The sequence below is a fragment of the Mizuhopecten yessoensis genome, unplaced genomic scaffold (genome assembly GCF_002113885.1).
Source record: "Mizuhopecten yessoensis strain PY_sf001 unplaced genomic scaffold, ASM211388v2 scaffold11101, whole genome shotgun sequence".
Taxonomy (NCBI): Eukaryota; Metazoa; Mollusca; class Bivalvia; order Pectinida; family Pectinidae; genus Mizuhopecten; species Mizuhopecten yessoensis.
In genome coordinates, this window is record NW_018408880.1 from 1106713 (window position 1) to 1133006 (window position 26294).

The following is a 26294-nucleotide window of genomic DNA, read 5'->3' on the forward strand; positions in this document are numbered from 1 at the left end:
CTCCGGCGCTACGCGGACCCCCTGTAAGCATAGACTCCTAAAAATGATTTGCTACGCCACTGTTTTTCTAAAGTCGACATCAACAAAATTCGAATAAACGTTGTCTGTTGTTTCCTAGTTAGATACACCTTTCTGCAAAATATTGATAAAAGAGCTATGGCGGGAAACTGCCCGTTTCTAACTAAGTCGGCATTTTTGAAAACGGAAAAAAATATTGATGAGTAAATAAATTTTAGTCGCGAAAATGTATGGAATAGATAAAACCAATTAAATATGGATTTTTGAACTGTTGAGATATTCGGTATTTAACCATATTCACTATATCTATGAAAGTGATGGGGTTTCCCAGACATAAAATATGCTTTCAATACTTTCTCATCCGAGGACAACCTTTTGAATACATTTTTTGATTCCGCGATGTAATTTGTAAAATTTAAATCGTATGACGGAAAAGTGGTCCTCCTTTGGGAAAGTGCTCAAAATAATGAAATACAGGGTTGATCAAGTTTCTCAAAACTGCCAAAGATGTTTCTTGGGTCTAAACAGTTTGTATTTCCATATACATCTATGTCTATGCGTAACCAAAACAAAAACGCAGTTAGCTTGTTACCAGAAGAAGTGAACGGTGTAGGTTCGAATCCACGTTCATTTTTTTTTTTTTTAATTTTTTATTTTTTTTCTTAATATTCAGGCATGTGATCATTTTCCTGAATCAATTGATAAATATATTTCAAATCAATGGAAAATTTTATTGATATTTTAATAACATACCTATTGATAACTTCTATGGAATAATATCAACAAATCCCTGTACGCGTGTTACAGTACAGGTACCCTTTGTAGTTCAGACATCATATTAAAAGATATTTATGAATTGTTTTACAGTCCAATTGGCACTAGTATTTTTATTTATCATTTGAACACAAACAAATGATGCCTAAATACAAAATATAAAGGATTGTCGCGTCAGAATAAAAAAGGCAAAGCAAAAATAATAAACTGTTATTATCGCAAAGATATTACTGAACATGCGGGAAAATTCATCGTCGAGGACAGTCTCATTTGTTTTAAATGCAGGAAAACTGCAGAACAAAGTAAGGAACGCAATACACGTGTAAGACATGCTATTAGAAAACAATATGTAATTTTCCCATTCCAAGGTGCAGTAAGAACAAAATTAAGATGTGTTTTTTTTTTAAGAAAACCGGTAACGGCATGACGTAGGCAGTATAGTAATGAAAATTAAATCCTTTCAAACTTGTTAGTAATGATTGTATCAATAGCTATGGCCTTAAAGGGACATCACGTGAAGAATCTATTCCTAGACACGGGATTCCGATAGAGCTACCTGTATATAATACCTGAGGACAAGTCATCCGCGCGGTAAGCGGAGAAATAGGCATAGCAACCCGACATAGCTCTGTTCAATGAAACTCGACGCAATTACTATGCTGAGATCGCATTTCCAACGCGTATCTGGTTCTGTCTGGGCAGTTTTTGTTTATCGCGTGATCCAAATGGTTAAACCGGTTGGACCAGTGTTGTTCGTTTATGAAATCAGTTCGGACCTAGTAATTAGATGCTGTTTTTAGGCGAGCCTGACAATCAGTCACAATATCCCCTGGCCGTACACATCAACAATAAAATGAGTGTTGTTCATTTTACCTGTACATTTGATCCAATGCATTCTACCTGTTCGAAATCAATAGTTGTGACGTGAAAGTTTTCCTAAAAGGTATATAAATTAATATGACTTGTCCCAACATATCTGATTACATTAATAAAATATAAATGGCAAGCCGACTCCTCTGGATCCTATCGATGAAATACCTTTACATTTTTCTAACCAGCTTAAAACCGACAATATGAACATCTATGTGTAACAGGGAAGAGAGTAGAGTGCTTCCAACGGGTATCGAACCCGCGATCCCAGACTTCCCCGTCGGAAACTCTACCACTGATCATGAGCTAAAAGGAAATTCCCTTCAGCGAAAAGCTGGAAGACGACCGTCATATGTACAATTAAATCTGTCACATATATTTAAATTTATACCAACTACACCAGTTGAATGATCAGACCATTATTTTTGGATAACTGTGGTCCAGAAATATTTAAAGAATAATTTGAGAACGACTTATGATTTTTTTTTCTCAAAATAGGGAATAGTTTTGCTCAAATTAAAATGCTGAAAAACGTGTTACAGACTCACGAAATCACCGTATTTAGACAGGCAGTTCATCAATTATCCTCCCTCAACCCTTTTTTTCGAGAGGCATTGTCAAGTGACTGTCTTACATGGCGGTATCGACGACTTTACTTCTACACACGATAAGCAAGAGTAAAAGACAAACAGTGTGGAGAAATTAAATTTGATAAACAAAAAAACAAAAAAACAAAACAAAAATACGGAGCTTTTCGAAAACTCAATTAGATTATCTATGTTTTCTCTACACAGATTTTAATAAGCGCCATGCACGTTACTGTATATTTGACATTAAAACTTTTCCGCAAAAATCTTCATTTTAATTTTAAATATAATCACAAGATATCTTTATGGCAACACATCATAAGGAAAGACAAAATCCTGTCGCCTTTCTTTTGCTTTCATGTTCACAATTAAGTATGATTTATTTCACTTTACCAATAAACTCCGTTATCCCCAGCAGCAGTGAAATAATTTGGGTTTGTGGGACCTAGACAGGGATATTATCAAGAGTTGTTCCCCTTGGTTGGAAAATTTTTAAACTATGCAGCAAGGTATTATTGGAATCAAACATTTCATCAATTTAGCTGGTTATGATTACAATAATTATGGACGCAGTATTATGATTATTGTCCCTGGTTTACATCTTTGAAGTTCCGAGTGGGAACTCTCGAACAATCTCATGACATGGTTTTATAGACTACCAATCGTGATTCAGATGTTTTTATTGTTGGTGACGTAACGCCGGCATCTGGTAGAACGTTCAAAGGACTTACAATCTGCTCAATGAAGCAATATTCCCAAATGTTTAACATTTGTCTGATCATTGATTTTAGAAGTTGACAAACTAGCCTAACCTCGTTTTCATTAGATTGTTTTAGAATATTTTTGGTTCAAAGCGACAGCTCTCATATCCTCTGCTTGTTAATTTATATCCTTGAATCCTATCTTTCGCAGTCGTATGTTAATGATATTTTTTAAAATCATCACGTGATCAAACATGCTCCGCCCCTCATTAATATTCATGAGCAAAAGTGGCTCTCATTTCTCCATATGTTAAATATTTTTCATAGCTTAGATATATGTCATTCCATGTCATTTTTACGTTGTCCTTCAATTCTCTTCCAATTATTGCCAATTTTTTGAAATTTCCATGAGACAGATAAAACGTGCTCAAATTAAAAGCATATACACCCAAGGAGAAAAAAACACTTTTTAATGACATATTTTGAGCTGTTCTGAAGTTTCATATGAATTCACAGAATTACAGACGTTTCGCCCCAATAGTGAATACCGTTACGCCCCAAACCAGTTCGCCCGAAAAAAATTTCACATCGCCCCAATTTTCAGTTCAGTTCGCCCTAAGTATGACAACCATATCGACCAAAAATTCTGTATTGCCCCAACAGCTTCGGACCTATATTGAACTATAAAAGGCAGGTAATGGGAGGTAACTCTTTCAATTTTAGAGCTGTGATCATTTCTTGTTTCGAAGAATTTCGCGTGGAAATAATCTAATTATCTTAAACATATATATCATCTAAAATATACAATACATGCTTAACATAGATATTATAGATATGATACGTTAGCTACCTTCGGCACGCGTGGAAATAATCTAATTATCTTTTACATATACATATATATAGAGAGAGTTAATTACTAATTACAACAACAACAACTTACATTAACAAATGATTCTACATAATATAACACAAAGATATATATCATGCACAATACATCACTTAATATTTTTTTGGATACATTTTCTTAACGTTGTTATTTTAATAACACCTGTCATCAATGCGGCGACACAAAATGTTCAGGAACAAGGAAAATAATTGCCTCTCTGATCTAAGTAATTTACTACAGATTGTCGGTATATGGCTTTGCTGTTTGTTTAATAACTACAGGCATCAAAGTTTGATGACAAAATGTACACATACCTAAAAGAAATATGTTCTTTATAATAGCACTTAACATACAACACATGAAAACATGGATTTGTTGTTTATTTTCAAGTCATGCACATGCGTCGGTGTATGATGAAAGAATGTACACAATGCTACATTTCCGTAAGTCACATCTTATGGAAACATAAACTGAAAACGAACGTTAAAGGAAACATATCACTTTTACTATTCCGGCTTTGCAAAACTAAAATAATATGTTTATATTTGTTGCGCCGACCTTTCCGTAGTATACACGAAACAAGAGTTATTCCCCTCAGCACGGAAAACCCAATCACATAATAATGGGGAAAATAAGCAAGCTCCTTTTTTTAGGAAGGGGACATTATATTTTTGGGGGGCGAACTAGTTGGGGCGTTATGGTTTTTTTGGGGGGAACTTTTTGGGGCGTTATAGGTTTTTTTGGGTGCACTGGTTGGGGCGATATGAATCAAATTTTGGGGCGAACTGGTTTGGGGCGTAACAGTTTTGGGGGCAAAACGTCTGACACCCAAATCACAAGATCTTAAAAAACAGAAATCGTTAAGCAAATTCAAATGCACAATTTAAGGGTCCAAAATCGGGAGTCTCCCTCCTAAATAGGGATAGTTGGCATGTTCTAAATTAGCTACATTTTTAGCTCACCTGCCCGAAGGGCAAGTGAGGTTATGCCATGGCGCAACGTCCGTCGTCCGTCCGTCTGTCTTTCAACTTTTCCTTTAAAACGCAACTTGTCCTGAACGGCGATGTAGATTTTGACCATATTTGGTCAGAAGCATCTTTGGGGGAAGGGGGACAAATTTTGTATAAATGGTGGGTGTGGCCCCCTGGGGGGGGGGGGGGGGNAATATAGCAAATTCTTTAAAATCCATCTTCTTCTGTAGGAATGAAATAATTTATTCCGTATTTGGTCTGAAGCATCCTTGGGGGAAGTGGAACAAATCTTGTATAAATGGTGGGTCTGGCCCCCCTGGGGGCTGAGGGGCGGGAGCAATAGGGGAAATATAGCAAATTCAATTCTTTAAAATCCTTCTTCTCCTGTAGGAATGACAGGATTTGTTCCATAATAAGTCTGAATCATCCTTGGGTGAAGGGGAACCAATTTTGTATAAACAGTGGGTCTGGCCCCAAGGGGCCTGAGGGGCGAGGCCCAATAGGGAAAACATAGCAAATTATTCTTTAAAATCCTTCTACTTCTGTAGGAATGAAAAGATTTGGTCCATATTTGGTGTGGGTCATCCTTGGGTAAAGGGGAACCAATTTTGTATAAACGGTCGGCGTGGCCTCCCTTGGGGCTGAGGGGTGGGGACCAATAGGGGAAATATAGCAAATTCTTTAAAATCCTTTTTCTTCAGTAGGAATGAAAGGATTTGTTCCATATTAGGTCTAAGGCATCCTTGGTTGAAGGGGAACCAATTTTGTATTAACTTTGGGTGTGGGTAAAACCTTTATAATCCTTCTTCTACCATAGGGATTAAGGAATTTTATCCTGATTTAGTCTGGAGCATCATTGGGCAAAAGGGACTCAATTTTGTATAAAAAGCGAGTGTGGCCCCCTGGGGGCAGAAGGCAGGTGCCCAATAGGGGAAACAGCAAATTCTTCAAAATCCTTCTTCTGTAGGAATGACAAGATTTTGTCCAAATTTGGTATGAACAGTGTGTCTGACCCCCATGGAGGCAGAGATGCGGGGCCCAATAGGGGAAACAGAAAATTCTTCTTCTACCATAGGGATTAAGGGATTTTATCCTAATTTTGATTGAAGCATCCTTGGGCCAAGGGGACTCAATTTTGTATAAGCGGTGGGTGTGGTCTCCCAGGGGGCAGAAGGGTGGGGCCCAATAGGAAAAATAGAGGTAAAACCTTTAAAATCCTTCTTCGACCATTGGGATTAAGGGATTTTATCCTTATTTAGTCTGGAGCCAAGGGGACTCAATTTTGTATAAACGGTGGCCCTTAGGCCAAATAAAAGTATACCTGTACATGTGTTACCTGTTTCCCGACCGACCCTATTTTTTCATGCCGATCCTAATACATTGTATTGGTTTTTCGCAGTCACTGTTATGCATTTATTAGCCGTTTAATTGTTTTGAGTGTGCATATCATTTGCTATGAATTTTATTAGCCTTGGCTCGTGGTCAGTGTCAAGGGTTTTATTTGAAAATAGTGGCTAAGTAGCCGTAGATAACTGTGGTTATGATATAGGTTTGGATATGTAGATTGGTGTGACCATCTGTAGCCTAGGAGGGATGAGTCCAGTCTGTGATTTCAGTGTATGCTGACACTGACCCACCCACTGACCTTCGAAAGAAAAAGAAGAAAAAAAGAGAAAAAAATGTTTTTCCTACCTACATGTACCTACCCTATTTTTTTGGAGCCGAAACAGGAAACACACATATATCTTTACTTGGCCTTAAAATAACTACTGCCATAAAAATATGGTGAAGTTTTAGGAAAATGTTGACAATTATCGCGCAATATATCTTATTTTAAGCAGTTTTCTAAATTTTAAAAATGAATATTCTTATTTTATAATCATATTTTCACAAGTTTAAAGGACAAGTTAGGTTCTAGGTGATTCACTATAGTCCTTGCTGAAGTCTACTAGTCCAGGACTAGCGGACTAGTGTTAGTGTCGACCCCTGTTAAATCTACTAGTCCAGGACTAGCGGACAAGTGTTAGTGTCGACCCCTGTTAAATCTACTAGTCCAGGACTAGCGGACAAGTGTTAGTGTCGACCCCTGCAGTATTATCTCTGATCTTCAGATGTTCTCCAGTAAGAGTCACTAAAGAGATGAAAGGCTTTGGCTAGTCAATGACTAGCCTGCTAGTGTAAGTGTGACCCCTACTATTGTGTAATAGTATGTAATATAAGAGTGATATACAATTAAAGATGGCCGCCATTTTCGCGACCATCGCCCCTGCCTCCGATCCTCAACCCCTATCCCGCATCCGATCATCACCCTCTCCAAACATCCCCCACCCCCGACCCTCACCCACCTCCGACCCTCGTTTCACCGATTGCTGAACAGCCAAACTAGTACCCCAGGGTTGAAATGTCCCTGCCCACAGACCACGCCCATATAATATTCTATTAGTATAATATTTTTCAATTATGCTTATAGAATCTTGCATGGGTGTGGTCCGTGGGCAGGGAAATGTCACTAATAGAACTAATAGAATGAACATAACATGGCTTGTTCTTGTATATAGATCACATTTGGATTTTTATACTTGCACACGAGCCTTACCTGAATATAAAAAAAAACTGTTTTTCCCCCTTTTTTATGATATCTGGTAGCTGAGACTTACTACAAGTTACCTATTTCCCCCACTTTAAAACACTTTCAGTAAACACTGTCAATGTGTGTTAAAATATGTTGTCGTATTTATTTATTTATTTATTTATTTTCAGAATATTTTCTTTCTGACGGGACTTGACCTGACATGTATGCAACCATTGTTTTAATCTACAATAAAAGAAAACAACAACAGCAATCTAACTCGACCAAAACGTAACAAAATTCTAAGATTTAAAATTTAATAAAGGGACATCTCCAAAAAAAGGAAGTAACCACAACAACGAGACTTCATCACAACTTTGGAAAGCAACTCTAACTACTGATTATCACTTCAGCTAAGGTATGGACTTCAATTAAGGAACATAACACTCCAAATAAGGGACGTAACTCCAATTTAGAGAAGCGACAGGCAGCCGTCTTGGATTTTGATATTGAAAGTTTGTTATCGCTATTTCTCTGGAAGTACCGAATGGGTCTTTCTTAAATTGTATATGTAACTTTCCCTTGGTCCCCAGCTGTGCAGTGCAACTTTTGAGACTGATCAGATAAACAACATGGCCGACAGGCAGCCATCTTTGATTTTGATAGTCAAAGTTTGTTATCGCTATTTCTCGGGAAGTACGGGAGGGATCTTTCTCAAACTTTATATGTAGGTTCCCCTTGTTCCCTTGTTGTGCGGCAGTGCCTGAAATGGACGGTCGCCAGCTCGCCAATGGCGGTTAAAGTCTTGCTCGAGCGACCAAAAATTGTCAAAAATGAGGTAGTCACTGGCCCAACAAAAATAGTTTGGGTGAATTTTGATGTGTTAAAATATGATGTGGTCTTATTTATTTATTTATTTATTTTCAGAATATTTTCTTTCTGACGGGACTTGACCTGACATGTATGCAACCATTGTTTTAATCTACAATAAAAGAAAACAACAACAGCAATCTAACTCGACCAAAACGTAACAAAATTCTAAGATTTAAAATTTAATAAAGGGACATAACTCCAAAAAAAGGAAGTAACCCCAACAACGAGACTTCATCACAACTTTGGAAAGCAACTCTAACTGCTGATTATCACTTCAGCTAAGGTATGGACTTCAATTAAGGAACATAACTCCAAATAAGGGACGTAACTCCAAATTAAGGAAGCGACTCCGTCTCAACGAATAAACATACCAGTTTTTTGTGGAATAAGTTGCGGAAAAATGAAAATTACGAACGCTTTTGTGATACTCTACCTGAAGATGTTCAAGAAGAAAATTTGTAGATTAATGCCAATAGGTCTTCTAACTATTTCCATGATATATGTTGTGTATCGCGCGCAGCGGGATGTCCAATGGGTGCTTAAAAGCTTACTGGAGGTCGTACCAACGAATGTCATCACTGCAATGGTGCCGCCGTCAACAACAGCTCCTAATACGACCATTACAACAACAGAAATACAAACTTCAACTTCTGTTGTGTCAACTGCCAGAACTGAAATTCATTTCCCATTAGATATAGATTTAGAAAAATATGTCAGAGACAAACTTGAAAAGAATATTACCATCCCGGTGAAACCCATTAATGAACACAACTTCACATATATACACCGTCCAGCAAAGTGCAAGTTTACCAGGACAACCGAAGACAATGTCACATTACTGATTCTTGTGAAATCGAGCGTCAGAAATGTGTTTTTACGAAATGCCATCCGGGACACCTGGGGTCAGGATCTGAGTGGAAATGTTAACCTTAGATTTATGCTAGGTTACTCGATATCGTTTGTAGAAACTACAAAAGCGGAGGCTGAAACATATAATGACGTCATCGTCGAAAACTTTGTGGATTCCTACCCGAACAACACGCTGAAGACTATCATGGGGTTCACTTGGGCAGTGACTGAGTGTTCTGATGCAAGTACTATTCTATTTATAGACGAAGATCACTTGCCACGCTTGAATAATATATTGGCATACTTAAGGTCATTAAATCGGGATCAACTTGGGTCTTTGTTCATTGGGTACAGGCTCATATCAGGGCGTGTATACAAGGGCAAACACCACTGGGCCATACCAAAGTCGGTATACCCTTACAAAAAATGGCCTCCATATTTGAGAGGCGGGGCTTATCTTGTATCACAAGATATAGCAAAACAATTTTCGATTGCTTTTCCTTTCGTCAAGTACCTTCATGTGGATGATTCATATCTTGGTATAATAGCATTAAAGCTGAACATTAAACCACAGCACGATACTAGATTTATGATGGTAAAAAAGAAACTTCAGAAAGAAAAAACACATTTTGTATATAATGACTATAAACAGCCTGGCGAGTTGAAAAGGGACTGGAAGATTATCAAAGACAATGCATAAACAAGTCAATGAAAGACAATGTTTTGAAGAGTGCCATAGACCCTTTGTGTGTGTATGATGGAAATTGTAAGTGTGGTCCACTTGTTGTGGATCTGTATTTTGAACTGTTCACTTATAGTGCAATATCAGCAAAACCCCTCATTCACTACTGCATAAAAACTGACGAACCCAAACCAGACTTGAACATCATCTATCGCAATATAGACCAGTGTTATAAGACAAAGTGTCATCCGTAGGAAAATAAATAAATACCCAAGTCATATTTTAAGGTAGAATTCCACAGTGTAACGATTCTATGTTAAAGACTTGCTCATTAACCTGAAGAAAAGCAAACTCTCTGATTATATTTCTGTAATTCGTGCTCTGATGATAAAGTTATCCCTATATTTCGGCAGTAGAAATTTACGGGAGAAATTGATTGAATTGAATAAATACCTAATGCTATTTAAATCAATGAAAGATTTAGGGATGTCGGTTAATTATTATAAGACTTGGAAATTTTCTGCAATCTGATTGGTCGAGATCTGCTTTGCTGAACTGTATATATTCATTTTAACACCTGAAAGTTTACTTCTCATATAACATCCTCGATATCCAGGGGGTACGCTCACTTTCGTGCTCTGCAGCGAAAGTGAGCGTAACCCCTGGATATCATTTTAGCACAAGTGCGTACCTGGCAGTATAATAGCATGGGTTCGTATCCAAAAATAAAACAGGGATTTCCCAAAGTTTCCATTGTTGAAATAATCATTTGAGAAGAAAATCAATATCGTTAAAATGGTTTTATTTTAGCTCCACCAAGTAATGCCATGGCGCGGTGTCCGTTTAGTCAATTTTAAGCTCACCTGGCCCGTTGACCGTTGACCTTTCCGAGGAATTTGGTCTGGAGCATCTTTGGCAAAAGGGTTCTCAATTTTGGATAAACGGAGAGTATGCCCCCCCTAGGGCTGGGGACAGAGGGGCGGGCCCAAATAGGGGGGAGGGATTGGAAATTCTTCAAATATCTTCTCCTTCTCAACCAATGCAAGGATGTTGACCAAATTTGTTCTAGAGCATCTTTGGACAAATGGGCCTCGAGTTTGTATAAACGGGGAGTGTAGGCCCCCTGAGGGGAGAGGGACAGGGCACAAAAGGGGAAATAGGGGAAAATGTGTCTCCTTCTATACAAATGAAGGGATTTAAATCAAATGTGGTCCGAAGCATGCTTATGAAAAAAAAGGAATCAATTTTGTATAAACTGAGGCTTTAGGACTCCTTATTTGGGACAGAAAGGTAGCGCCCTTTAGGGGAAATAGAAAAAAAAATAAAGATCCAGATCCTTCTCTTTTTGTACTGATGTAGGGAGTTTAACCAAATTTGTTCAAGAGCATCTTTGGACATATGGAATTTAATTTTGTATAAATGGAGGATGTAGGCTCCCTGGAGACAGAGGGACGGGGTCAAATGGGGGAAAATAGGGGAAATTGAGGTAAATGTGTTGCTTAGAGACAGAGGCAATATTTGGAAATAGTTGCAGTACATGTATTAGTATTTTATTTAATAAGAACATTTTCCCATGTATGTGTAATTATCTAGGTAAGCGATACAGGCTCTCTGGGCCTCTTGTTCCAAGAGCTTTCATTTCAATACATTATAATTTGATTTACTCATTAAGGCAGTCATCTTGGGAATAGTCAAAGTGATTTCAGTTTATTCACTCCACAATATTTTTTTTGTATATATAGCCCATAGGGCTCAAAATGTTTCGTGTTTGATTATTTTGAGCGTCATGTAATGAAACAACTATTAACTTCCATTGAGGTCGTTACAATGATTTATCAACTTTTGAAAAGTGATATTTTCTTTCGGTATCGGCTGGGCCTCCGGAAAAGCTTATCTTCCTTGGGTTGATAACTCATTGCATCGACCTCAATTGATGTAATTAAATAGATAATCCACTATCACTTGCCAGTCGTAGTAAAATTGTGTTATGCTTTAATAATATGTGTATACCATTGCTTTCACCTTAAATTCTGAAAGACAGAAAAGAAACTCAATAATAGTTTTCTGTTACATTAACTGGAACTTTTTTAGAATATGTTTTATTTTTTGTAAGATATGCTTTACAAACTCCAAGCATTGGGCATTGGAAAAGCTAGATTACTTGGCTACTTAATAAATATGTTTCTCAAATTTACTCTCGTGGTGTGTGTACTGTTTAGTACTCGTGTTGAGCGGAATGGAAAGACAACTCCTTTTTTAGCTCACCTGCCCGAAGGGCAAGTGAGCTTATGTTATGGGGCGGCATCCGTCGTCTGTCGTCGTCCGTCAACTGTTCCTTTAAACAATTTCTTCTAAAGAACGGACAGGCGTTGAGCCATGATATTTGACTGAAAGCTTCCTTAGTAGGAGCCCAACAATGTTTGCGAATGAAAATGACCTTGACCTACTTTCAAGGTCACAGGGGTCAAACATGTCAAACACTTCAAACGACTTCTTCTGAAAAACTAAAAGGTATATAATCTCTGTATTTGGCTGATGGCTTCATGTGATAGAGCCCAACAAAGTTTGAGAATGAGAATGACCTTGACCTACTTTCAAGGTCACAGGGGTCAAATATGCCAAACTCTTTAAACGACTTCCTCTGAAGAACAAAACGTTACAGAACCTTCATATTTGGCTGGTGGCTTCCTCAAATAAACCCTGACAAAGTTTGAGAATGAAAATGACTTTGACCTTCAATGTCACAGGTGTCAAATATGTCAAAAACATCAAGTGACTTCTTCTGAAAAATCGAAAGGCATAACATTATAATATTTGGCTAGTGGCTTCTTGGGATAGAGCTCACCAAAGTTTGCAAATTAAAATGACCTCAGCCTACTTTAAATGTCACAGAGGTCAACAACATTTCAAAAGATTTGTTCTGAAGAACCAAAAGGAATGGATTCATAAGATTTGGCTGGTAGCTTCTTGGGATAAAGCTATAAAAGTTTAAGAAGGAAAATGAATTGACATACTTACAAGGTCACAGGGAAAAATATGTCAAACAACTTTTGAAGAAGAACGATGGCCAAAAAGCATAAAATCTTATGAGAATATTTGACTGGTAGTTTCAACAGATGGAGCCGACAAAGTTTCAAGTGACAAATTTGTAGTACAATATAATATTTAATGAGAATATTTACTATGACTGCTTAAATATTCAGGTTAGCATACAGGCCCTCTGGGCCTCTTGTTTACAATGTGGAGCCCACCCATTGCTTTAGATTTCATTATTTTAACATGTATATGAGATAACTTTGAATATGATAGATATATATTACTTTGGAGACAAATTCTCTGTCCATCATCATCATCAACTTGCGGAGATAAGCATAATAATGCGCACTGTTAATAAAGTGATTTAGAAATAATTAACACATGTGCAAGTATTATGGTGGAATTATAACGTGAGTGAGAAAGTGTTCAAAAAAGTAATAAGTGAAAGCTTCGGCCTGAGTTAACTATTTTTCCAACAAATTTTAATCCTTATTTAGATATTCCACCATAATATACAATCACATATTGATTATATCTATTTATTGAATAAAACCCCTCCATTGGTACAGACGAAGAAGGATTTTGAAGATAATGGGCCCCTGCCCTCTGCACGCAGATCGAGAGGGGCAACGCCCTCCGATTATACAAATTTAGTCCCCTTTGCCCAAGGAATCCATCAAGCCAAAATGCAAGGTGTCCTAGATAATCTGATTATAAGCTCACCTGTTCCGAAGGACCAAGGTGAGCTTATGCCATACCGTGGCGTCCGTCGTCCGTCCGTCCGTCAACAATTTCTTTAAACGACTTCTTCTTCTTATATGTAACCACTGATTAGAATTTAAGTAATTTTGACTGGAAGCATCCCTAGGTGGTGGGGATTCAAAATTGTACAAATGGTGGGGCTGACCCGCCAGGGGGCTGAGGGGCGGGCCAAAAGGGGGCAATTTGTCTATATTGCTTTAAGCGACTTTTTCTCTGGAACTAAGAGATGGATANAGGGCCGAGGTTGGGGCCAAAAGGGGGCAATTTGGCTGTATTGCTATAAACGACTTCTTATTTAGAACTATGCCATGGATATCGATCATATTTGGTCGGAAGCATTCATGTGAGGCAGGGATTCAAAATTGTACAAATGGTGGAGATGACCCCCGGGCTAAGGGGTGGGGCCAAAAAAAGTTTATTACTTATAAGTATAACCATATATACATTAGCTGAGTATAAAGAGAAGAATGCACATTTGCTTCCAGGATGGCTCTAGGGTCTGGTCCAACCCTTGGAGACATAGTCCCTGGGTCATAACCTTGAAATGGTTAAGATCCCCACCCAAAAACTATATATACAATTGTTGGGCATAAAGAGAAGAATGCAGTCATGGTATTAGAATTGATCCTGGGGTCTGGCCACAACCCTGGGGACCAAGGTTTTGAGTCACAGCTAGGAAACAGTTGAGATCCCCACCCCATAACCATACATGAAATTGTAGGGCATGAAATATCTAATACAGATATGCTACAAGGATTGTCCATGGGGTCTGGCATATTCCCTTGGATCTCGTTTGGAGAATAATTTGTCGTGATACAGGCCCCCTGGGCCTCTTGTTTAAATTACGCTGTTCTTTTGCGCGTGCAAACATTTTTCACGTCTTTATTTCACAAGCTGTGCGTTTTTACCATTTTTGCCTGAGGGAAATTGTCCTTTTTTTGCCAGTTTAACATGAATATATTAAGGATGGATTAAATAAGCCTATACAATACGGAACTGAATTATCAATAATAAGCTTCATTTCCATTTGGTAAACAGTAGACCAGAGACATACAAAGCCAGTGTAGTATATACGTGTCTTGAGTTAACACACTGACGTCGTACTTTATTATAGATGTTTATTTCAATCAATCGAAAGCATCAATCTATCGACATCGCTCGTCAAAAATGAAATCAACATCTGACAGTTTTACAACACACCATTTCATGTTAAATTCGTGGTAGGTTTGACAGAACACTTTGACGTGAGCGGGCATACTTTTCGTAGATCTAGACGTTAAAATTGCTACGTTTTAATTTGTTATTAGCAAATCTTCAAACAGATACAAAAATAAATTTGTGTAATCTCATTCGATAAAAGGAAACTACGTTTTGCTTGTGTACATTTTCAGGGAATATTTTCGGAATTGCGTTGCACGTGCATGGTTTGTTGTAAACAATATATGCACTAGCATCGTCTATGGTCCAATAATACACGTTTATTAACCAATGAAAAGTGTCGTTACATCGGAGACGTGGAAGAATTCAATTACCACATTGATCGTAATAATACATTTAGACATATACAATATTGACAGATGTATAAAGATATTCAGAAATCCAAGGTCATCGCGATACACATTACATTGAAAATCTTTCGGAGAAAGACTATACTTAATAATAGGAACGCACATTTCTTATTTAGATCTGATGATATGCGTGTCATAAGTAGAACCATTATTAATGCGCGCGTTCTTTAAGTCTGCATCGCTCACTACAAAACGTGAATTAGACGTGCTCCAATCAGACCCATTGCAATATTTGTGATCGTTATATCTCTTTCTACTTTTAACTACCTTTTATTTCCTAGCGCTTGCTTGGCAATACGTCACTTTTAGCTTTTATGTTTGAGCGTTCGCCCAGGTGAGGAAGGCAATGGATTCTTCCCCCAGGCTTGGATATAACAAAGTCCTTAAAAAATGATAGTTGCTATTCCCTGCTTACGTCCAGTATTTAGGGTTATGGCAACAACTGGTTCACCCGTTGTCAGTATAATGTGATCGGGCGGAATGCTGTACAGAATGTATTCTGCATGGTATTTCAGTGGTATATCACTATAAAGTCGCCATTAGATCCGCGCTATCACAAGGAGGCAAGTACACCAACATACCGTGTCTCCGACACTCATACACATATGCACGCATACGTACACGATTCAAGTTCTTCCATTTAATGTTGAGAGCACGTACATTCCGCACAGGAATGTTTTCTTACATGTCGATGCTACAGTAGGACGTATAAGCTATCGGATAATGTCATACGTCGTTCTCGTCCATTCAGCGACAGTGGGGATGGCTAGTAACATACAGGTGTATGAACGTACATATTTTAGCGGTAATTTTTATTTCAGCGCTTTAGAAAAAAATGTCTGTGTATAGTTTTCTATTGTATACTGTGATCGCGTCAATTCTTCGATGCGGTCAAAGTGTGATTAACACGCTAAATGGTGTGTCCGTTAAGATAAGAAATCTTACAGCTTTAAGTATAAAACCTCTTTGGTCTATTGTTCAAATGTCAAATGGGTGCATTGGTCACATAGGAATTAAGCGTTTGTGTAAAAATTATCTTTGCATCGAAACTACTGGTCAATAATTTGTTACAAAAAAAATAATTTCCGCTTTGCAATTTTACTGCCGATTCTCTGTGGAAGGGGCCGCAGTGGACAAGTGGTTAAGGCGTCTGGCATTCTGCTACCACCAGCCCTACACCATTGGGTCGTGGGTTCGTGGCCTACGTGGGGCAGTCGCCAGGTACTGACCGTCGGTCGGTGGTTATTCTCCACCACCAAAACCTGGCATCTCTGCAATCCACGTGAGCTTTCAACCATTATAAGAGCGCGAGTGTTTTGGAAATACCCTTAAACGATCAAGATGGAGTTCACTCATTTATCACCAGGATACACATCCAAGCATTAAATACGGCATACCGAAAGTATGACATAATTTTGGATGATCGCCTTGGGCAGTACAATGCACAAAATACATGACGCGATCGGGGCAAGCAGGAACCGACGGCAATTTTCTCGTTTACGGAAAGTGCCGACGCTTCCTGATAGTGATGCAATATGATTGTTTGTTTGTAATAAGTGTGGTCGGGTGGTGCAGTGGATAGCATGCACTTGCCTTTCACCAAGTCGGCCGGGGTTCGATTCCCCGATCGGACGTGAAAAGGTATTGGGACACCTGCCCGACCACATGGGCTTTCTCCGGGNATTGTAAAATAAATAAATAACGATTATATATATATATATATATATATATATGATTGTTTGTTTGTTACAGAACAGCACGTAACATGCATTTGGAAAGGAACCTGACGAAGCGTCGTCTCAAAAAACATAAACACACCATGCTCGTGTTTTCTCCCACCCTTCACAGGCGTGTCTTCCGTTTTAGCCGGGAATGATCAGCTTGTCACCCCCTAGGGGGAGATAGCCTCGTGCCGATTAGCACGTGTTCAATTGTGACGTCATTAAAATGCGTCACCGGTAATTGTGACGTCATCAAAAGTGAGTGCCGATATTCATACCCGACACGTGTTTTTGTTTACACTATTGTCGGTGGAGTTGTGACTGAAATAATAGGATGGGAGAAAAACGATCATCCCCTCTCATCCCCTACCTTGAGGGTGTGACGGAGAAATCTCTAACCCTCGGGGTGTTTTTTTGTTGTTGTCTAACCCTAGGCAGAGCCTCGTGTTGGACAACCAAAAAACACCGACCCTCGGGTTGGGGATTTATCGGTCACCCCCTCAAGGTAGGGAAGATTCTATTAATCTCCTAACCAGCCGACTTACAGCGGAAACTTAAACCACATGTCTAGCCTCGTTTGTCAATACACCAATAATAGTATAGTATATAGGTGTTTCGACAGACGAGGCTATAGTACCTGTGCTTAAGGTCATTCCAACATGGCTGCCACACCAAACTGTATATCAAATTCAATAATGCATTCCGTTAACATTAAACATTTCCTGTCATAAAAGAATCCTCCTCCAATATTTCTCAAACATAATTGTAATACATGCACACTAAATTTCAGAAAAATATTCAATAACTGATGAAAAAACTCACTTTTTAAATGTTCATTTTCCAAGCTGAATAAAAGTCACAATTCAGTAAAAAATCCATTTGAACTTGTAAATATCATAAGGTTGGATGTCCATGGAGATGCATTTGTCGAGAAAAGTCTCAAAGGAATGGGTCAAGGATCAATAGCATCTGATTGGTTGTCAAGTTTAACGCGTTAGCATTTAACGCGATAAAATAATTTCTCTTTGCTCATTTTGTGAAGAATCCAGACGTGAATGTATTTGTTGATTGTATGGGAATCTGACTACAGTCTGTAGATTCTATAACAGCCTCGTTATTTGACATGTCGTCAGAAACTGAGGAAACAGTGGCTGTGAGACGCGTTTTGAAGTGAGTGATCTTGCGACGGAGCACAGGGGTTCATTACAAATATCTGAAATGTTTATGGGTGCTGTGACTCATATCAGTAGGTCTGTAACATATGTGTCGGTAGGTCTATAAAATATGTGTATTTCAGACAGACATTTGTAACGAACCCCTGTTGATCAGTGCAGTGTAACAGACGATCTTTTTGATAAATTGCATGAGCGTTAAATTTGTTTCCATTGGCGGCCGGCATTGGTGATTTCAACCGATGTGCATTTTGTACGATATTGCAGACATTGGTCTTGTTATGTTGTAATAAAAGGTGTTTTTTTTTTTTTTTGCACATAAATTTACAATGACATTGTCAAATCTCACAATGCCTAGCGATATTTCAGCAGCCGTCATGTTAATTTACATTGTATATTGTAGTTCCGGTCAGTGTTGTATTAATACGCTTAGAATTATGTCTCGTGCTGCATGGTAATTAAAGTCCCATCAACGACACAGCTTCCAAAGAGGCTATATAGTGACAATGCCATTCAAATGTAAATATTTCAGTTTGAACAAAATCAGACTTCGTTAAAAGACAGGGGCCATTGGCTTCACCTTGTCGTACACCGTTTAATGTGTCAAACAATCAGTGACCACGCCGCACGGCTACTGATTAGGAAACGAAATCTGTCAGCCCCATATATCTACACAATGATATCAATACTCGTGTGTGAAGTTTATTAGTATACAGGAAGTAACCTCTGAGGAAACGTCTGCAAACAAATTGGCGGAAGAAAAATAAGACAAGAAAAGTGAGTACAGGAGAAAGAAGAATAACAAATTCAAGAAACGCAGCAAAAACAATAAATCCCTATGGGCAACTTAAATGTCTGAATACGTATATAAACGTAAACGTATGTGTGTCAGTAAGTAAAGCACCCCCCGGGTATCGTGTCTATACGTACATGTACAAAGTGCATAACCCCGGGGTCCTGATCGCAGTACAATCATTATTATGAGGCCGTCAAGAGGGGTTTATATATGCACATGTCATTTACTATAAATAGATTATCTTTAATTTTCTATTCAGGTTTCATTTTTTCATGAATCGTTTGGTTGTAAATTAAAATAAAACTATATTGTACAATTAATGAAAGCGATAAAAGTTTTAGTTTTATATTATTAAGTCAACTATTAAAAATACAGAATTATCCATTAATTATTGTAGTATCCCTTGTGGTACCTCATTCTACACAATGAACGGCGTTGAAACTATAATTGAAATGTGAATGATGCCATTAGCATACACATTGCCCCAAACGCATCCTAAGTGAAATACATTAGCGTAACAATGCGTTATGAACACGAACAGTTACTGATAAATATCAATATACATACACAAATATATAGACAATAACACGAACCCTCTGCACACTATGATATACTGTGGATAGTTGTAACATGGTCGCTTTAAAGAACTGACAGTTGATATACTGGTGGAAACGTTGTAACATAATTTATTTAAGTTTATACAGGACATACAGTAATCATGAGAAGACCAGTTTTCAATAAATTCCCGAGCGTTCTTTTCCATCGGGTAATCCTGCTGATGATATTCGGAGTAACTATTTGTCTGACATTATTTGTGCTCAGAAGAAGACACGTTGTAAAAGGTAAGACTTAAACCAAGCATCATCGTATTTATTTTTCGTCTGTTTCGATATTTTCTTTTTATTCCGCAACCAATATATTATGGCCAAGTTTGGGGACATGGGTTCAATTACAAAAATGTATCATAAAGGAGAGTCTTCACATAGGCGTTTGTTAAACTCTACACCTCCATTCATTTGCTCGCGCAGGCTTCGTCAGGTATTCTTTTTTTATTTCAAACTTCTTATTAATTATATTTATAATATTAATATCTTACTCCGCACACTTGCAGAGTTATACATGTATATGTATTTTATATACACACGCGTACTCACGACATTAGTCCATGATCATTTAACACACCAATTACTACAATTTACATGAATCAGTTTCAACTTCAGTAAATATTATGATGTTACGAAAGTTTCTTCAGCATAATGCAATTGACACGAAATAGTAGGCTTAAATTTGAATCACGATTTTTTTTATCGTCATAATGGTCATTATTAGCATAATCACTGAAAATGAGAAGGAACACATATTAAAAATATTAGTAAGTCGCACAAAGCCGAACAAAGTAAAAAAAGTATCATACGACCATTTTGCCCATTTAGTAACACAGATAATATGATTCATATGTTCATCGCTCCTTCGTAAAAAGGGAAATTTAACATATGCGTTGCGGAAAAATTGATAATAATTACTTTGTGATTGATGTTATTAAGGGATAGAACGGCGTTTTTAAAATTTTCATTCCGGCATGAAAATTAAATAAAAAAACGCCGTTCAATCCATATATTAACACTTTTACTATAGAACAATTGTTTAGAGTTATTTATTTGTTCTTGAATAATGAATTTATTCGCTGCGTTTTTTATAAACGACATTGGCGGAACAGCCTTATTTAAATAAAATTGGCGACAATAACTATCCGTAGTCACTCCATGTAATTCGAAGCGAAGCGACAAGACTCTCATTATACAAGGTCCGGCTTTACGTATTGCAGAGTTATCTTCTCTTGAGAGTAGATATTGATTGTTACGTCATTGGTTCGAATGAGAAAATGACGTCGTTTTCTCAAAAATTGATGACGTTACTCTCAGAAACAAATGACGTAACAATCAATACCTGCTCCCAAGAGAAGATAACTCTGCAATACGCAAAGACGGACGCCATAAGTAAACCACGTGTTATGTCACGAGAGCTTTTGCTTTCATACTCAAATGAAATGCATTTCTACTGGTAATGTTCATATACTAGTAGAGGGTTGCAGCAAATGTATTGTACATATCTGGGCAGCTTTCATATATATAGTCAATATGAATGCCAAATGGCGTCTTTGTTTCACCCTCTCTTCGATTATTTGACGCTGTGGTAAATTTTCATCAGCCCTTGTGTGTAAATGCTGTTGTATATTGTTAATTGTGCTGACGCTGTGGTATATTTTTCCGTGTGTGTTGATGCTGTGATACATTTTGTCCTTGTATGTTGACACTGGTATATTTTGTCCTTGTGTGTTGACACAGAGACATTTTTGTTAGTGTGTATTGATGTCTCGTGGATATGATTTTTTGTATTTTTTATTAATGCCGTGGTTTATTTTATCCTTGTGCGTTAACACGGTCAGTATGTGTTTCCTTGTGTGCAGACACTGAAGTGTATTTTTATAATGCGTGTTGACACTGTGGTATATATTACGTCCTTGTGTATTCACGTTGTTGTATAATTTGTCCTTGTGTCGTTGACACGTAAGTATATGTGGTATTTCGTCCTTGTGTTGTATTTTGTCTTTTATTTTGTCCTTGTATGGCATTTTGTCATTGCGTAGTATTTTATCCTTGCGTAGTAATTTGTCCTTGTGTGGTATTTTGTCCTTTATTTTGTCCTTGCGTAGTAATTTGTCCTTGTGTGGTATTTTGTCCTTTATTTTGTCCTTGTGTTGTAGTTTGTCCTTGTGTGGTATTTTGTCATTGTATGGCATTTTTTCATTGCGTAGTATGTTGTCCTTGTGTGGTATTTTGTCCTTTATTTTGTCCTTGTGTGGTATTTTGATTTTGTTTTGTCCTTGTATGACATTTTGTCATTGCGTAGTATGTTGTCCTTGTGGTATTTTGTCCTTTATTTTGTCCTTGTGTGGTATTTTGTCCTTTATTTTGTCCTTGTGTGGTATTTTGTCATTGCGTAGTATGTTATCCTTGTGGTATTTTGTCCTTTATTTTGTCCTTGTGTGGTATTTTGTCCTTTATTTTGTCCTTGTGTGGTATTTTGTCCTTTAGTTTGTCCTTGTGTGGTATTTTGTCATTGCGTAGTATGTTATCCTAGCGTGGTATTTTGTCATTGTGTTGTAGTTTGTCCTTGTGTGGTATTTTGTCATTGTATGGCATTTTGTCATTGCGTAATATTTTGTCCTTGTGTGATATTTTGTCCTTTATTTTGTCCTTGTATGGCATTTTGTCATTGCGTAGTATTTTGTCCTTGCATGTTATTTGGCCTTGCATGGTATTTTGTCCTACATTGACGCTATGCTTTATTGGCGCTTCTTCTTTACACTATATTTGTGGTAATCGTTTAATATTTTTTTCTTATTTCAGGAATAGCACAAACACAAAATGAACGTTTTAACATCAAAGACATACGAATCAAGCCGGTAAGATATTTGTAACTTTAATAATCACAATTGCCAATGTTGATTTTTCATAAACTGTATTGGTAGTCTTCGTTGGTGTTAAATTGTACCGAAGGCCTCCAGCGATAATAATTTTGTAAAACCCATGTACTACTGAAAGCTGACACTATACACCGAAAGCTGAGAATATACACCGAAAGCTGACACTATACACCGAAAGCTGAGAAAATACACCGTAGGCTGACACTATACACCGAAAGCTGACACTATACACCGAAAGCTGACATTATACACGGAAAGCTGACACTATACACCGAAAGCTGAGACTTTACACCGAAAGCTGACACTATACACCGAAAGCTGAGACTATACACCGAAAGCTGACACTATACACCGAAAGCTGACACTATACACCGAAAGCTGACACTATACACCGAAAGCTGACACTATACACCGAAAGCTGACACTATACACCGAAAGCTGACACTATACACCGAAAGCTGACACTATACACCGAAAGCTGAGACTATACACCGAAAGCTGACACTTTACACCGAAAGCTGAGACTATACACCGAAAGCTGAGACTATACACCGAAAGCTGACACTATACACCGAAAGCTGACACTAAACACCGAAAGCTGACACTTAACACCGAAAGCTGAGACTATACACCGAAAGCTGACACTATACACTGAAAGCTGACACTATACACCGAAAGCTGGCACTATACACCGAAAGCTGACACGATACACCGACAGCTGACACGATACACCGACAGCTGACACGATACACCGACAGCTAACACTATACACCGAAAGCTGACACTATACACCGAAAGCTGACACTTTACGCCGAAAGCTGACACTATACCCCGAAAGCTGCCACTATACACCGAAAGCTGTCACTATACACCGAAAGCTGTCACTATACACCGAAAGCTGATACTATACACCGAACGCTGACACCATACACCGAAAGCTGACACTATCCACCGAAAGCTGACACTTTACGCCGAAAGCTGACACTATACCCCGAAAGCTGACACTATACGCCGAAAGCTGACACTATACACTGAAAGCTGACACTATACACAGAAAGCTGACACTTTACACCGAAAGCTGACACTAAACACCGAAAGCTGACACTTTACCCCGAAAGCTGACACTTTACCCCGAAAGCTGACACTATACACCGAAAGCTGACACCATACACCGAAAGCGATTTTTACCGCATATCTATACATTTGGTAAAACATTTCTGAAAAGAAACTCATATCTTGCGGGATTTTAATGAAAAATAATAGATAAAATTAATCAAATATAATCAGTAATAGTATTTTAAGTGTGAAAGCTCAAAATAGCTTGCAATTTGCTATACTGTCGCTCTTGTCATTTGAGCTATTTGGTCAACTGCGCTGCATCCAAAACAGATTGAGGTAGATGCTATTGTTTATACGAGTTTTGTAGTATTTCCCTACAGCAGGACACGAATCAGCATAATAACAGCGATATCAAGGATTAATAGATAAATAAACGCCTAAAAAACAAATACCACATTAGTATATCGTTGAAATATCGCACCGGAAACGTACGTTTTATCTCTCAACTCAATACCAGGGGAAAGAGTTTAAAATATTGTAGAAATAAAAAGGTCATATACGGAATCATGTGTAATTAGACCGGAAGTCAATGTCAAACTGGAACAATTATGTGAAGGATTGTACAGCTGCAATCGGGTACCGTCGGCACTTTCCGTAAATAGTAAATTTGTTTGTTTGTTTATTTAACGTCCTCTGGCAATAACCAAAGTCCTAAGTAGGAAAGGGAAATATATAGAGAGCAATAATGTTGCAATCGTGGCAGCAAGTCAGTTTTTCTTCAATGTCCCTAAGCTTAAAGTAACGAAGTATATCCTTGTAAATAGGTATGTAACCGATTTGCGTTCACACCGGCATGAACACTGAAAAATATCCGTTCAATTCTGCTACTTACATGCTAAATTTAGTATTGACCTAAATATTCCCTGATTTTTTCTAACTATTGTCTCATGTTATTGGAGGTTGGCGCAGAAGCTGAAGGTTCAAAATTACACTGATCAACTTTGATTTGAATATAACAAAAAAACCAGGGGAATCCATACTAGTCACCCCATGCAGTTGGGTGGAGGAAAGCCGGAGTTCCCGGAGATAAACCACTGACCTACGGCCAGTACCTGGCGACTGCCCCACGGAGGCCTCGAACCCGCGACCCAATGGTGGAGGGCTAGTGGTAGCAGAATATATATGTCAGACGCCTTAACCACTTGGCCATCGCGACCCCTACGAACAGTTTACCCTAACTTCTGTCTCTATATGTACACAGATAATACACATTTTTTGTTTTTGTTTGTTTTATCTTTTACTCTGATTCCATTGAACCAATAGAAATTATTCATTTTTTTCTATTCTTTTTTTTTCAGTTTGAGGGATTAGAAACAGACAATATTTACTTCCCGTCCAGCACGTTTCCCTGGTATTCCGATACCTACTCCACGACTTTACCCCCCTCCTCCACAACTGCTACTACGGGTAAGCCGGAGGCACAGGCACAACCTTCGGAATCGAAGATAAATAAAAACCAAGATAATCTGTCTAAAAAAGCTTCTGTATCAAATAATCTTGACAGTTCGACCAAAAAAAAGGAACTGGTTTGAGCAACGGTAAAACCTACACCAATGGAGGAAGGAACAAAGCGGAAAATATTGACTTGAAAACATTAAGAGATGCTGCTCTCAGGAAAAAGGCAGGTGGTGTATCTAGCAATGGGACGAAAGCCATACCGTCGATAACAAAGCCAAATACAGGTGTCGTCATGATCAATGGGTCGAAAAGTGGAGTTGACGCAGGCAAATCACGTGATATGGTGCAAGGCGATAATATGAATAAAAACGCAGGGATATATGAAGACAATCGCGACCAAAACAAAAACTAGAATTCAGAAGGCGTACCATTAAATGTAGGTGTCGCCCATGGTTCGAGGGGCGGAGCAATTGCCATGCTGCCAAAGTCACGTGACTAAGCCATATATTTCGGGGTCAGCGGTTCAATTTGGCTGGGGAACCATGACGGTAAAGTCACGTGGTAGAGGTGTAGACGTGGTCAGTGGTTCAAACGGAGGAGCTGCCATTCCAATTAAGTCACGTGACAAGAATGAAGGTACAGTCACGTGTTTGTAATCCTGGTGATAACTTCGAAGGCGTGGTCAGTGGTTGAGAGGCGGTGTCTCAATATAGCCTTAGTCACCTGTCAAGAACTTTGACATGCATTTGATTGCAATTAAACAATAATGCCACGCACTAATCTAACTCGTGATAGTGCAAAAAGCTAAATTACAGTTTTAATATGATGTTAAAGTAGTATAGTACCAAACCATCAATTGAGTTGAAAAAACCAAATTGTCTGAAATAAAGTTTATTTATTTTCAATACTAGTGCTTGTTTACATATTCAATATCTGTGTGACTACTTTCAAAGACAACATATATTTAACAATGTTGATTTTATATATCCAGGAACATTAGGTCACAGTAACGTTATCAGAAACAGTTTTAATACAAGATTCCAGAAGGGTTCTTGGCGCCCACCAAAGTACCATCTTCTTTGGTTCTATGTCAGTTTGATATTTTCTCTTCTTTTCTCTTATCTGTTCGATCAGGTAGCCTGTCTGCCATCTTAATCAATCATTTGATCAACCTCAAAAGTTAGCATGCACTTCAGGAACAAGGGGAATTCCTCCAGTAAATTCTAAGAAATGGCGATAACAAACTTAAACGGTAACAAGAGGAACCTTCATGTGAAATTTGAGAAAGACCCCTACAATTATTCTGAGAAATAAAGCTAACAAACTGTCATTTTTAAATTCAAGATGGCTGCCTGTCGGCCATTTTGGTTTTTGAGATCAAGCCCGAAAAACGATATGCATAACAAGAGATCATGGGGAACCTTCGTGCGAAATTTGAGAAAGATTCAATAAATT

At 38.1% G+C, this 26294-nt stretch overlaps 2 protein-coding genes across 2 annotated transcripts in view; both read left to right on the top strand.

Annotated features, from left to right (window-relative positions):
• LOC110465836 (beta-1,3-galactosyltransferase 1-like) overlaps positions 1-10731 on the top strand; it is a 19709-nt gene extending 8978 nt beyond the window's left edge. The window contains exons 2-3 of the mRNA XM_021521944.1: positions 7568-7794; positions 8304-10731. Of these exons, the coding sequence (XP_021377619.1) occupies positions 8650-9798 (1149 nt within the window). The 5' untranslated portion in view covers positions 7568-7794; positions 8304-8649 and the 3' untranslated portion in view covers positions 9799-10731. The remainder of the gene's footprint in view (positions 1-7567; positions 7795-8303) is intronic.
• An 8723-nt stretch (positions 10732-19454) lies between these two features.
• On the top strand, positions 19455-25749 carry LOC110465797. Its single transcript, XM_021521891.1, has 3 exons — positions 19455-19677; positions 22246-22301; positions 24740-25749. Exons 1-3 carry the CDS (start codon positions 19554-19556, stop codon positions 24971-24973), a joined length of 414 nt encoding a protein of 137 aa, XP_021377566.1. The 5' UTR covers positions 19455-19553; the 3' UTR covers positions 24974-25749.
• The last annotated feature ends 545 nt before the right edge of the window (positions 25750-26294 follow it).